This window comes from Nomascus leucogenys, chromosome 22a (assembly GCF_006542625.1).
Source record: "Nomascus leucogenys isolate Asia chromosome 22a, Asia_NLE_v1, whole genome shotgun sequence".
NCBI lineage: Eukaryota > Metazoa > Chordata > Mammalia > Primates > Hylobatidae > Nomascus > Nomascus leucogenys.
The window spans coordinates 112,113,147-112,128,933 of record NC_044402.1 but is presented as its reverse complement, the minus strand read 5'-3'; the positions used below and the strand labels follow the sequence as shown (position 1 = coordinate 112,128,933).

At 34.5% G+C, this 15,787-nt stretch overlaps 1 protein-coding gene across 2 annotated transcripts in view; it reads left to right on the top strand.

Moving 5' to 3' along the window:
* The window catches only part of ERBB4 (erb-b2 receptor tyrosine kinase 4), a 1,163,189-nt gene that overhangs the window by 895,720 nt on the left and 251,682 nt on the right, over positions 1-15,787 (top strand). For both annotated transcript variants that reach the window (XM_003254031.3, XM_003254029.3), the window contains exon 17: positions 9,825-9,957. In XM_003254031.3, the coding sequence (XP_003254079.1) occupies positions 9,825-9,957 (133 nt within the window). The remainder of the gene's footprint in view (positions 1-9,824; positions 9,958-15,787) is intronic.

The window sequence follows — 15,787 nt, the reverse complement described above, 5'->3', positions numbered from 1 at the left end:
GGATTTAGAGAAAATTATACGAAGAGTCTAGGCTTGACTATCCAGTTAGAATGCTTCTGACCTTGGACAAGTTGTATAACCTACTTCAGATTCACCATACATCAATAATCAATTATATTGGAAGAATTATTTGACATAACACATGTAAAATATCTAGTAAAAGGAGCTTTGTTCATTAATCCTGCAAGAAATGTCCAGTGACTCTAGATAGATGTCCAAAAATCCTGGTATTTTTCCCACAGCTGTATTCACTTCTTAAAGTTTTTTCCCATCTCACTTCATCCAAATCTTCTATATGCTGCAAAGCCACTAACTCCCTAATGAACACTTTCTCCTCAGCAGGAAAAAAGGCTACCAGCAGGCCAATGTAGGTAGAAAATACATCTGGGCTGGGCGCGGTGGCTCACGCTTGTAATCCTAGCACTTTGGGAGGCCGAGGCGGGCGGATCACGAGGTCAGGAGATCAAGACCACGGTGAAACCCCGTCTCTACTAAAAATACAAAAAATTAGCCGGGCGTGGTGGCGGGCGCCTGTAGTCCTAGCTACTTGGAGAGGCTGAGGCAGGAGAATGGCGTGAACCCAGGAGGCGGAGCTTGCAGTGAGCCGAGATTGCGCCACTGCACTCCAGCCTGGGTGACAGAGCGAGACTCCGTCTCAAAAAAAAAAAAAAAGAAAGAAAATACATCATCTGAATAAAGAGTAGTGATACTTCCCAAGAAAGACACTTCCTTAATCCCTCTTTGTTAGCATTTTATTTTTTAAAAAAATCTTCTTTCGGTCTAAAACAAGGATTGGGGAATCTAAAGTATAGTTAAAAAAAAAATCAAAAATGCTTTATATACAGAATTGACTATCAAGGAAACAAACAAACAAACCCGGCTATTACTTTAAAAATGTTTTCAAGGCCAGACTTGGTGGCTCACAGCTGTAATCCCAGCACTTTGGAAGGCCGAGGCAGGCAGATCACCTGAGGTCAGGAGTTCGAGACCAGCCTGGCCAACATGGTGAAACCCTGTCTCTACTAAAAATACAAAAATTAGCTGGGCGTGGTGGGGGGCGCCTGTAATCTCAGCTATTCGGGAGGCTGAGGCAGGAGACTCGCTTGAACTCGGGAGGTGGAGGTTGCAGTGAGCCACGATGGCGCCACTGTACTCCTGCCTGGGGAAGAGAGTAAGACTCCTTCTCAAAAAAAAAGTTTGCAAACCCTCTGAAAATGGGATTGCTCTATATCTGTCTTATGTAGTTGTGCACAATAAGCATGACACAAATGTGTATGCTTAACGCTTCGATAGATAAAGGTAGGTGCAATTTATACATAGAATATATTCTCTGTTAGCAACTAATTATCTGAAATTATAGTGCATAGAATGAATGCAGATTTTAAGGCGAAGAAAACTTTTTAAATATGGGAACAAGAATGGTGCCAGCCATGATTTATCCCTCTCCCACTTTTCTTCACAGAGCAGTGTTTATGTAATACTTTCTGCTCTATTATGAAACTTAAATTCCTTAGCATGCTGAACAATTTTGGTACATAATGTAATTGAAGTTGTAAGAACTGAATCCTCGATCTTTAAATCTTTTGCTCTATTGCTTCATATTACCTTGTCCATATAATGAATAAGTAATAGGACATAGTGATACTTAATGGTTAATTTGTTTTGTAATTAAATATTTACAATATTCTGTTTGTGTCACTAAACATATCCTCATATATGTTCTATCTAGATAATAGTATATAAACAATAATAAAGTTACTATATTAGTATAGTATATAGATATATGATATTGTATAATAGGTATAAACTGTGGAAAAATTAATAAAAGCACCAAAACTTCGTCTGACCTCTTAAAAACCCTATTAAAAGGAAAGTTCTTCCTGGCGTAATTCTTTTTCAACACTTTAGTTGTAGAAAATCCTGGGTGTAGAAATTCCTAGATAGAATATATATATTCTGAGGATGGTGTCCTTAACATGAGAATGTTTGCCAGAAAGTCAAGTGTATAAGTTTATGTACTTCCCCAAAATTTGATAAAACAAACAAAAGCCCATAGATATGTGTAAATGTTGCCTGTAAAGAGAAGGAAAGTTTGCTCTGAAACTACATGAAATTTTTTCTCAGAAGCTGATCTAGACATAAAAGAATCAGATTATATTTACATATTCATTTAATGGCAGTATCTCTACTGAAGTACTTTTGCAACACTGTTATTGAATGAAATGTTGCATTCACATATTGAAAAGAAGATTGATTTTAACACATAAAGGCGAGTCACAAAACATTCAAATTTGCTTAGGAAGGGGGATAGTACGTTCTGATTCATTTGCTTCAGCACTTACAGTTTTGGTCATATTTGAAATGTAATAGAGGAATCCTGAGCCTTAATCAAAGGACAGAGACCTATTGTAATACCCCAGGTCTCATCAACCAAAAACTGTAAGATCACTTTCATTTGCTCAAAAAGAAAAGATGTGTCATGTTTATAAAGCAGGTTGAATTCTGGGTCAGAATAAGCACTACTTGCAGGAGAAAAAGAACTCCCTTAATGCAGTTCTCCTTGCCCTAGGCAGTAACCCTTAAAATGTCTTCTGGGGAATTTCAATGTTTCCTGGTGTTTCAAGGTCTCTTGTTTCAAATCTGAACTGTTTTGGGGAAGGCTGAACAGAGTAGCAGTACAATAGGTACTGTCACTGTAATAATATATACTGCTTGCCTTTCCCTTTCTTAAAGGAAATCCCGTATAAGTTAAAAAAAAAAAAAACCTTTTAACTGTTTTCTCACTTTGAAAACAAAATGAAGCTAAAAGAAGAATGTCACTTATAAACTTCACACCCAAGGATATAAAGGATTTAATAAAAGTAAATCACAATGAATATAGCAATACAGATAAAATGATAGTCCGAAGAGAAGTAAAATATTAAGATATAACTAAATATAAAAGTTCTATGAAAACCCTTAAATAAATTTATGTGCATTTTGTATTCTCTACTATCAAGCATAGATATTGAAGCAAAACCTGAATAATGATATTTGTGTAAATATATCATCTTTAGAAAGAGAAAAAATGTAATAGGTGAAAGTTTAATGGACTTGAGACTCCAATACATAAAATGTTAGCATTACTATTTCTGTTTGACGTTATCCAGGCATCTTTTCTATTTTCTTGTATTTAATATGGAGTTTATAAGATATGTGTTACATAGTTATTGTGAAACTATACAATGTATGTAAAAATTAAATTCTGATTATAAAATATACAAGTATTTGAAATTATTAGAATGGAAAGTTCACATTCAGTCGAGCTAAATGATTTAAATTTAAAGATAGTATATAGGAACAAAAAAGCCTTTGGTTTACCTCTATGAAAGGGAATGATTTCTAAGAACATCTGACATTCTCATTTTTATTAGATTATTTCCCATTGAAAATAAGTGCATTGCTGGTGACACCCTGTGTGCTATAAAACCTTTGAGTATCTGATGGCTGTCAAATCTTGTGTTTCTCTTATGGAAACAGACCTTTTGCTATGTTTAAATTATACACATAATTAAGAAAATATTGAAAATGTTATTGTTTTCAAAGTTAGATTCCTTGTCTCAGTTGGTAATTGTGAATGAATTATAAGAATTTGATTTTAATAGAGAGTCAATAGGTTTTTGATCAACTACATTCTTCTTACAGCAAGAACAATTTACAAAACAGAATATACCCCTGAGTATACATTTGTCCTCTGTGTCATGATAGACTCATGCTTTCATCTGTAGCCACTGTAAGATTTTCAGAAGAAAGATAGGATATAGGATGATGGCCAATGTTACCTAATTATATTTTTAAAATGAAATATAACTTTATAGAGAATTATAACATTTGACCCTAGTTTATGAAATATCCATTTAAGTTACATATACATTCATAAAATGCAATAATGAATTCACTTTCCCAGAAAGTAAAACTTGCTGAAAATAAAACTAAGACACTTTCAGGTGAATGTGTATATATGCACACACCTACACATAATCATGGGTTTTATAGCACAACAGAGTGTCATTAGCAATGCACTTATTTTTGATGGGAAATAATCTACTAAAAACGAAAATGTCAGATTTCATAGAAATTATTCCCTTTCACAGAGGTAAACTGAAGGTTTTTTGATCCTATATACACATACACACATACCCCAACATACACATTTTAATATAGAGATATAGATAAATACTTATTAACTCAGGTATCCTAAATTCCTTTAGATTGGGCTAAATGTAGGATAAACATTTGATTTATTGCTCACTAGTGGCACTTTGGAGAGTAAAAGTGGCATTATTGATTATTAGACTGGCATAAACTAAGACTGTCCTGGCCAAAATGGGATGAATAATTCCTAAACTTCAAGGTATTTGATTTAATGATAATACTAGAAATGATCTTGAAGCAAATTCATCAGATATCATGAATGTAAACATGACTATATAATTTCCTTCTGCATTTATTTTTTGTACTAGCTTAGGTAAAGAATGTATTTGTGTATATTTAAGCTATTTGATAGAGGCAGTAAACTCACAATTGGTTAGAAGTAGACATATGATTAAAACTTAGATTTGCCTGGCTCCAAAGCATCTTTCTGCCACAATAAGGAAAAGTCATACAGAATCTGAAAGATTAACACAAAGTAGTAATGTTGGAGATACTATTTTACCATGTTTTGCAATTTGCAAAGTTTATTTTACAAAAAAAAAAATCCCTGTTAAATTTATCGACTAGCCTGTCTTTGTTTGTTTTTCCTTCTTATATACATTTAAAAAAAGATACACACACGCATTTTCAGTTTCACCTTTAGTGCCCATAGATAAGCAGTGAAGCAGGTCTACGTCTGATGCAACAAATCCTGAAGACCTTTCTTCAAATTATTTAGTTTAACCTAAAAGCTTCTAAAAGTGAAAGTCTTTGATTCATAGTCAGTACTATGAATTGCAAGTATACCATCAGTGTTTTGTAGGACTACAGGTTGTTTTATCTTTAGTTGAAAATTATTCTGTATTCAAAAAAGTAAAGAAAATACACATATATTCAAAATTTAATAAACCTTTTATTTGGTGAAGAACTTACCTTACCTTTAAAAAAAGGTAGAATCATAGAATTAACATTTATTGCAATATTCATCAAAATACCAGTTTCACCAATTAAGCCAATACCATTGTTCCTTTTTAAAAGATAGTCAGTCCTTATAACATTAAATAGAAAGAGTATAACAAAATAGTTTTTTTTAAAACATTTGAGTTTTAATCATAAATTATATCGACTTTATTACATTTTGTTTGTGGTTTGATATCTGAAAAGAAACTGATCAATGGAAGAAAATATCTGGATTTTTTTAAATTTTATTATTATTATACTTTAAGTTTTAGGGTACATGTGCACAATGTGCATGTTTGTTACATATGTATACATGTGCCATGTTGGTGTGCTGCACCCATTAACTCATCATTTAGCATTAGGTATATCTCCTAATGCTATCCTTAAAAATAAGGTTTCATGTGTCCTCTCACATTTTATATTCTGCATGAGAGAAATAGCATGGTTCAAATATAGTAATGAATAATAAGAATATATATATTTTAGATGAGTAATATAGCTTGGAAAGATGCTGCTCTTTTATAAAATAATTGCACTCAAGTCAGTAGAATTTAATCCATTTCATTGTCTCTGAATTTCTAAATGAAATTATGAAAACCAAATCATATGTTTTTAAATAAATTAGCAAAGTTTGTTTGTGATTCAGAATCCCTGTGAAATTAGTTTCTTCAGTAGTGGGAGGGTATCAGTTTCATAATACTATTTCCAAGTCACAGAATAAGGTAAACTATCAATTGATCACATCCTTTTAGTCTAAGCTTGGACTTGATCTTAGAAATTTATACTTTAGGGAGTCTCAGCCATTTTTAATGGACAGCCAAAAGACAAGACAAAAAATCACAATGCTCCTGTTAAAGATAAGGAATCAGAGTATTCTAGATCCCTTGGTATTTGAACCTTGTGATCTCATAGTGTCAACTGAGCCTCTTATCGCTTCCACTGATTCACATACAAGATTCGCATTCAAGGCCTGGAGTGGTGGCTCATGCCTATAATCCCAGCACTTTTGGAGGCCAAGGCAGGCAGCTCACATGAGGTCAGGAGACCAGACTGGCCAACGTGGTGAAACCCCATCTCTACTAAAATTACAAAAATTAGTTGGGCTTGGTGGCAGTCGCCTGTAATCCCAGCTACTCGAGAAGCTGAGGCAGGAGAATCACTGGAACCTGGGAGGTGGAGGTTGCCGTGAGCCGAGATCACACCACTGCACTCCAGCCTGGGTGACCAAGACTCCATCTAAAAAATAAAAATAAAATAAATCACATTCAAGCTCAGAAACAGGTTGGTTGGTAATAGCCATTATCATCATTAGACCAAGGAGAGATGCACAGCCATTTAAAGAAGAAACTTAGGTTGCTATTTCCTCTTTACCCAAAGGGTCCTCATAAAAGGAGCTAAGCATAAACTCTCAGGAAAACAAACAAACAAAAAAAAAGATATCTATCCTATACTTACAAATATCTAGGAATCTTAAAAATTCAGAGGAGTAGAAAATGTGAAAATAGTATTAACTTTTCAGATTATCTTGGTTTTATGGTACCTAATGTTAACTGTAAGAAACATAATAGTAATTAAATGTCTCAGACATATCAAACTATGATGAGTAGAAAATATACACAAAAGTACTTAGATTGTAAAAGTGGACAGGGAATAACAAAATGAAATCTTAATTGAAAAAAAGCCAGTAAACATTCAAGAAAAAGAGAACAAGGCCATTATTACAAAGCTAAACTTTTAGACAATGATTTTTTTTCTGCATTTTTCTTGAATTTAATAAACTTTTATTTCAAAAGGAATATAAATGGATTATAAAAAATTAGAAAATACAAATTAGTAAAAATAAGAGCACTGTATTCATACTACCCAGAGACAACTACTATTTAGTATATTATTTTATATTATTCCAGATCTATGCGTCTGAGGATATATTTGTGGACATATATGAATATATATTTTTTCATATTGAAGTTCTACTGTTTGGAAACCGAATGTTTTCATTTTATGGTGCACGTCTTTCTGTTGCAGCCAATTATCTTCTCATCTACTATATAATTTATATTCAGATCTCTCAAGTTTTCCAAAAAGACTCTATAACTGGTTTGTCCAAACTAGGATCTAATGCAGGATTACATTTTATATCCAGTTGCTATGTCTATTAAGTCTTCTTAAGCTACATCAGCACCTTTTTCATGACACTCACTTAATAAAAAGAACCTTCAAGTTGTCTTAGGGACTATTCCCTCCTCTTGATTTTACTGGTTGCTTGCTTGTGGTTAACGATTTATGCTTCAGAAGTAAATTCTGTGGGAATAGGAAGAATTTGGCCTCTTAAAATGTTCAATAAAACACTTATATATGATTTTTAAGTACAGAAATTGTAGTTCTTTATTCCTTCAGGTTGTTTGTACCTCTACCGTTCCTGCAGAGTGGTAAGAAAACAGTAAAGAAATTCAAGTAAACCAAAAATATTGCTGTGAGAAAATACTGAAAGGAGATTCTAACTATAAAAACAGAAATTACTGTCTTGAGTTTTTGAATGTCTTATTTTGATTACCATTACTTGCCTGTATAGTAATTATATGGCAATCGATCTCCACCAAAATAAGATAAAAGAGATGTATTATTTTCTTCTCCTGGAAGTTTGTTCTTAAAAAATAACAACAACAAGCAAACAAAGAAACAAACAACAAAATAGAGCATTTTCTTTTCATATACAGTGACATTGACGTTTACATATATTTACATAAATCTATATACCACCTATTATTTTGCAAAATAAATAAGCAGAGAAAGTTTAGAGTTTGGTCTGAATCTACAATTAACGAAATGTTGGACACTAGTCTCAATTATACATAAATATTTTGCGGTAAAAAAATTGGACTGAGAAAAAAATATAACCCTTTCAATAACAGTGACTTTTCAGGGATATGTTAAGCATTTGAGCTAAAAATTATACCTTTGGTTGAAACATAAAATATTTCCTGAAATACATGTTTAACTTGCATGCTCAAAAATATGATCTTACACAAACAAAAACATATCACAATGATGAATTTTTGTCCATACTACAGTTTAATTTTCTCAGCAGAGATTTTTATATCTTTAGAAAATCCCATTTAGAAAAATCTAGCTGAATTATAGCAACATTTCAGTATACTATAGTACTTTGAGCTGTCAGGAAATGACCTTTAGGATGAACTATCTTTTTAGATTTTTCTGCAGTTTTATATGACAATATAGCAATCATAATCTTTAAAAGACATTATTTCATTTATAGAAGAAGTTACGCAGACTTTTTTTATGAGCTTTTTAAAATTTCAAGATTTTATTGAGGATCATCCACCATTAGTATTTATGATCTATCTTTGAGCAGAAGTTTATTTAGCAAGGGAAAGTATTTTTTAAGAAAATGTAGTATAAGTTCATTTAAAAATATAAATATAAGATATAAAAGGCTTTATTATGGAAAACATGAGCATGCAGGAAGTTCTTTTTTAATTTTGATATCCATTGTGGCTTCATGGTCAAATATTTTTCAGGTAACACCTGTGTGTTTCACTCAAGATTATTTCCTATGGTATACAAAAGTCATATGATTGAGAACTCTGACCACGGAAACCTCAGAGATACTGCTGTACTCTAGAACAAGTTAAAAATCACAACTACTACTGTTTAAGCAAGGAAAAAATTAGATCTAAGAGGTGATCAGTTTCAAAGTTATATCTTTGCCAACAATACATTACAAAAACATTTTAAGAATGAAGATTTCCAATCAATCTCTTCTTAATCCCTTTTTGGTACTGTACTTTTTATGTAATGCTTCATGTGCAAACCCCTTTTATGAGTATGTGATGCTTAGACACACTATTGATTCTAATATTCTTGTCATTATTCTGAAAACATGTCTGAACCAATTCTTTATCCTTCTCCTGACCTTTTTCCTACCAGAGTTGCCCTAATCAGTTTCAAATAGCACTTTTGGCAATAATAACTGTCTTATTGGTACCCTTGTGCTCCAGAGGCGTGGGGTTTCTATGTCTTCAGACCACTCCTTTTTGCATTAGAGCAGTGCTTCCTAACTGGGGGTGATGTTGACAGATCTTTGGGAATGTCTGGTGACATTGTCATGACCAGAGGATGGGGGTGCTGCTAGCATCTCATGGATAGAAGCCAGGAATGCTACTAAACATCATAAAATGCACAGGACACTTTGCGACAACAAACTAGTATTCAGCCTCAAATGACAATAGTGCCACTGTTGTGAAAGCCTGCTTCAGAGAAAATACTGAAAATAAAATTACAAACCACAACAATATTATTACAATGTATTTCCTGTTTATTCATATATAATAGTAAAATATTAAATGCGCCAACACCAATGTTTTGGCATATGGTTTTCATACTGCTAGCAAGTTTTACATTTTTTTCATCAAATGGCATGTTGTGACTGTTCATCCTCAAAGATTAGTTGTATATGCATGGTTTATTATTTGTAAAACACACAAAAACAACCATAGTCTTTACCATGAGAAAGGTTTTGGTAGAGCAAAACCTAATGCACTTTTATATTTGCATTTCATCTAAATGACTAGATTTGTGAAATGTGGATAATGTCTTATACAACTGCTCTTTTCTCTTCCTCTGTCTTCTCTCGCTTCATACTTTTTTTTTTTTCTCATTCTGGTTGTCAGAACTCCCCTGATTGCAGCTGGAGTAATTGGTGGGCTCTTCATTCTGGTCATTGTGGGTCTGACATTTGCTGTTTATGTTAGAAGGAAGAGCATCAAAAAGAAAAGAGCGTTGAGAAGATTCTTGGAAACAGAGGTGAGGTATTTATTTCTCCTCTTCATGTGTTTGGGGATTTTCATCAGGTTTAGAAGGTTCAGATAATATTCAGTTATTTAATCCAAGTAAAATTCTGTTCAATGTCCTAATTAAGTTTTTTATTTTATAGTCCATTAAACAAAGCTTGTGACAAATCAGATTATATCGTAAAAATAGTCAAGGCTTCAGGGGGTAGATGGGAGTGGTCAAGAAAATTATTGTATTGGGGAAAATATCTGTATTTTGTTTGTGTGGTTGGGAGGATCCCATTAGCAAGTGCTAGATAGGGGATATGTCAATAGCAGCAGATCTAGAAAATATCTGCACTGAAAATATCTCATTCTGTAGGTTGCCTGTTCACGCTGATGGTAGTTTCTTTTGCTGTGCAGAAGCTCTTTAGTTTAGTTAGATCCCATTTGTCAATTTTGGCTTTTGTTGCCATTGCTTTTGGTGTTTTAGACACAAAGTCCTTGCCCATGCCTATGTCCTGAATGGTATTGCCTAGGTTTTCTTCTAGAGTTTTTATGGTTTTAGGTCTAACATGTAAGTCTTTAATCCATCTTGAATTACTTTTTGTATAAGCTGTAAGGAAGGGATCCAGGTTCAGCTTTCTACATATGGCTAGCCAGTTTTCCCAGCACCATTTATTAAATAGGGAATCGTTTCCCCATTTCTTGTTTTTGTCAGGTTTGTCAAAGATCAGATAGTTGTACATATGCGGCATTATTTCTGAGGGCTCTGTTCTGTTCCATTGGTCTATATCTCTGTTTTGGTACCAGTATCATGCTGTTTTGGTTACTGTAGCCTTGTAGCATAGTTTGAAGTCAGGTAGCATGATGCCTCCAACTTTGTTCTTTTGGCTTAGGACTGACTTGGCAATGCAGGCTCTTTTTTTGTTTCCATATGAACTTTAAAGTAGTTTTTTCCAATTCTGTGAAGAAAGTCATTGGTAGCTTGATGGGGATGGCATTGAATCTATATACCTTGGGCAGTATGGCCATTTTCAAAATATTGATTCTTCCTACCCATGAGCATGGAATGTTCTTCCATTTGTTTGTATCCTCTTTTATTTCACTGAGCAGTGGTTTGTGGTTCTCCTTGAAGAGGTCCTTCACATCCCTTGTAAGTTGGATTCCTAGGTATTTTATTCTCTTTGAAGCAATTGTGAATGGGAGTTCACTCATGATTTGGCTCTCTGGTTGTCTGTTATTGGTGTATAAGAATGCTTGTGATTTTTGCACATTGATTTTGTATCCTGAGACTTTGCTGAAGTTGCCTATCAGCTTAAGGAGATTTTGGGCTGAGACGGTGGGGTTTTCTAGATATACAATCATGTCATCTGCAAACAGGGACAAAATTTTTGCAATCTACTCATCTGACAAAGGGCTAATATCCAGAATCTACAATGAACTCAAACAAATTTACAAGAAAAAAACAAACAACCCCATCAAAAAGTGGGCAAAGGATATGAACAGACACTTCTCAAAAGAAGACATTTATGCAGCCAAAAGACCCATGAAAAATTGCTCATCATCACTGGCCATCAGAGAAATGCAAATCAAAACCACAATGAGATAGCATCTCACATCAGTTAGAATGGTGATCATTAAAAAGTCAGGAAACAACAGGTGCTGGAGAGGATGTGGAGAAATAGGAACACTTTTACACTGTTGGTGGGACTGTAAACTAGTTCAACCATTGTGGAAGTCAGTGTGGCCATTCCTCAGGGATCTAGAACTAGAAATACCATTTGACCCAGCCATCCCATTACTGGGTATATACCCAAAGGATTATAAATCATGCTGCTATAAAGACACATGCACACGTATGTTTATTGTGGCACTATTCACAATAGCAAAGACTTGGAACCAACCCAAATGTCCAACAATGATAGACTGGATTAAGAAAATGTGGCACATATACACCATGGAATACTATGCAGCCATAAAAAATGATGAGTTCATGTCCTTTGTAGGGACATGGATGAAGCTGGAAACCATCATTCTCAGCAAACTATGGCAAGGACAAAAAACCAAACACCACATGTTCTCACTCATAGGTGGGAATTGAACAATGAGAACACATGGACACAGGAAGGGGAACATCACACACTGGGGCCTGTTGTGGGGTGGAGGAGGGGGGAGGGATAGCATTAGGAGATATACCTAATGTTAAATGACGAGTTAATGGGTGCAGCACACCAACATGGCACATGTATACATATGTAACTGACCTGCACGTTGTGCACATGTACCCTAAAACTTAAAGTATAATAAAAAAAAAAAAGAAAATATCTCAGTGGCAGATCTAGAAAAATGTTAGAAAGAGAGAGAATCTTTGTTTCAAAACAAAACTAATAGACAAGGAATGCATGTTTTAATTAGGATCATTTAATTAGTATTCAACGATCTCATTATACCAGCAGTGAAAGACTAAGTTTACAGGATAAAGCTTAGTGTTGTAATCACACAGACCTTACAACACAATTTATGGGATGCATTTAATATTATGCATGGTGGCTATTGTGAGTATGTAAATTACTCATAAATGATTATAATGTCTTTTATATTGCTACACTGAGTTCTCTAGCATAAAAGCAGATAGTTTTCGTGGTACAGGATACAGGGAAAAAACAATTACAGAAGACTATGCATTACCAGACCCTTCTCAACTTCCATCCTACCTTTCTCCTGATACACACATTTGTGCCTATCTAAACAATTCAGAGCAATTCTGTTCTGAGATAAGCTTATCCAACGTTTGTTGTTTTTCTCATTGTCAGTCTGACAATTTGGCTTTTCCTTTGAACACTGACAGGAATGGGATGAATGGGAATTTTAATTCATTCACACATTTTGCATACTGATAATGAATTAAATTTTAGCTCTTTTCACCCAGAAATCATATCTAGATAGAAGTATCCTGTGAAAGTTTCTGGAAACTACCTTACAGCTGCTTCTAGGAAAACACTTTCTAAGGATTAAAGTTATCTGCAATTGGAATGAGCTGTCTCATGAATAGACATGTTTAAGCAAAATAAAGGAAGTCAATTACATACATGGGAAAAGCTAATAGTGATTCCTACTTTAGCTGGAAGCTTATGGAAAAGCAATTTGATTACTTTCAATCCTGCACATGTGAATGAAAGTTTGGACACAACACATGTGCTTTGTGCTATGCATGTTTGCAATTTAGCTAGGATGCTGGAGGCAGAGAGAATTCTTCCTCATGGCCAGCTTGAGGCAGTTGGTGAGAGAATTCTGGGAAGTGAAGTATTGTAAACTAGAGTTAGAAAGGAATTGAAAGCTTGCAATAGCGGTGTACATTTAGGTGACTCCATAATGGAAGAGAAATTCCCTTAACCACACACAGGGAAGGCTCATTGCCATGAAAAGAGTTGTGTTGCTTTATCTTGGTTTGTTTTTATAATGCAGTGCTTTATAAGAATGCCCTTCAAACCGTCATTTCCTTACTAAATAAACACACACTTACTGGTTTTTTGGTTTTTTTTTTCGTTTGAGACGGAGTCTCGCTCTGTCGCCCAGGCTGGAATGTGGTGGCGCGATCTTAGCTCACTGCAAGCTCTGCCTCCTGGGTTCATGCCATTCTCCTGTCTCAGCCTCCCGAGTAGCTGGGACTACAGGCGCCTGCCACCATGTCCGGCTAACTTTTTTGTATTTTTAGTAGAGACAGGGTTTCACAGTGTTAGGCAGGATGGTCTGGATCTCCCGACCTCGTGATCCCCCCGCCTCGGCCTCCCAAAGTGCTGGGATTACAGGCGTGAGCCACCGCTTTCAGCCCACTTACTGATTTTATAAGCAGCTTCTGTTTTTATAGAAAGTCGTTCTTTAAGACTAAATTATTTTACATTTGGTGGTTAGATAATCATAGAATCCCTATCTTTTTCTTAGTAAAGGAAAATAATTATGATTTTCTACCATCATCTAAATAAAGAGGGAATTTTTAACAGGATCAGTTTAAATCTTTAAATACTGAAGCTAGAAATCTGCCTCAGAAGTGAACATTTGTTGAATCTTGATAAATTGTTTGCATACACTTAAAGTTGGTACACGTTCCTCAAATCATTTTGCTCCAGATTGTCTGTTTTATGTTACATGCATAAAACTAGAAAACATATTTTTTCCACACATGCTTACTGAGAGGCACTGTAAGCTTGATGCTTTGGTAGATGGTGTGATTTGAAAATGTATTAATGAGACATGATCTCATCCCTTGAAGAGTAACAGATTTAGTGCTTACAATATGCCAGGCAACGTTCTAGAATTTTCCACATATGTTATCTCATTTCATCCTTTCTCAAGTTTCTAAGGTAATTATTGCTATACCTACTTCACAAATAAGAAATAAAGGTCTAGGAAGGGCAAATTGCTTCCTGTGAGTGGCAACACTGTCATATAAACCTCCAAATTTAAACCCGTGTGTCTGTAAAATATATTAAATGATACAGAAACATGTTTTTATGAAATATATTAAATGATACCCAAGAAAATTAAAGAAGACTAAAAAGCTCAGGTAGAACTGTGAAGTTTTCAAAATATGAAATTATTGCATGGTATATGCCAAGGCATATACACAATGTATATTTTAAGTATATCTCACCCAAAATGCTGAAGCCTTCCCCCTTGTGTGTGATTTTATGTGACTTTTGTATATGATTTTTAAAAATGATTCATAAGTTATTCATTATACATATAGCATATGTATCAAAGTCTACCCAAGAATTCCTGTATGGTTGAGTTGCCTTCAAATGAAGGGAACTCAGTTTAGCAATCATTTTGAAATTTAACAAATAAGTTAGTGATTCTTTCTGAGATTTTTAAAATGTGACTTGAATGCAGTTCTGTGTTATCAAATTTATATTTATATAACTTAAATTTGAAGATGAAATCGAAGATGAGTTGTCAAACTCACAATTAAAGAAGAGTTTGAAGGTAACCTAAGTTTATTGGCAATTTTTTATTACATTCTTCCTAAAATTCTTGCTATAGCTACACTTACCTTCAATCAAGAATCTTCCATTAATTAAGTAGGCCATTATTTTCACAGAAGCATGGTAATTCATACCCAAGTTGCAGGGCCACAGTGCACTTAGCTTTGTAAATAGATATTTTGAAATACTGTGGTGGGTTCAAGACAATTTGAGCAGTAGTAGCCTTTGATTATTATGCTGGAAAAAAAAAGAGACTATTTGTAAAGTTTAGTTCCTTAATTTAACTTTCAAAAGGCAAAGAAACTCCTATTTCTTGCATTTGCCTTTTTACTCATACATAGATAAAAACCTAAAATTTTAACATAGGATACAGGCTTTTTGGTACCCAGAGCCTCTCTTAGACATACATTTTTTTTCTCACATATGCCAGTAATTGGCACGCATGCACATACTTGCCCCTTCTCATTCATTCCCCCTAACTGAATCATGTCGCAATGATGACGTCTAAAACTATCAGCCTAATTTTACTACTTTGGCCACACCCAGCCCACCCCGTGATTAGGCAGGTTTCCCACCCTACTCTCACCTTTCTGACCCGTCCCACTCCCTGTTGTATTCTGTTATACTTCTTCCTCCTTCTCCCTCTTGCTGTGCCCAAGCTGCTTTTCACACTGGCCCTCCCAATGCCAACCCATTTTCATTATCTCAAGACTTAGACATCTCAAGACTTGATTTTGAAGTGTACGTTCTTTAGGAAGGCAAAACTAGTGAGCCTCACTTCCCAGTAGTTGTTTGATTCCTTGCATTTCATAACATTCACTTATGATCCAGAATCAAATCATAGAATTTTAGAACTATTGATCTAACAGGTACACTTGG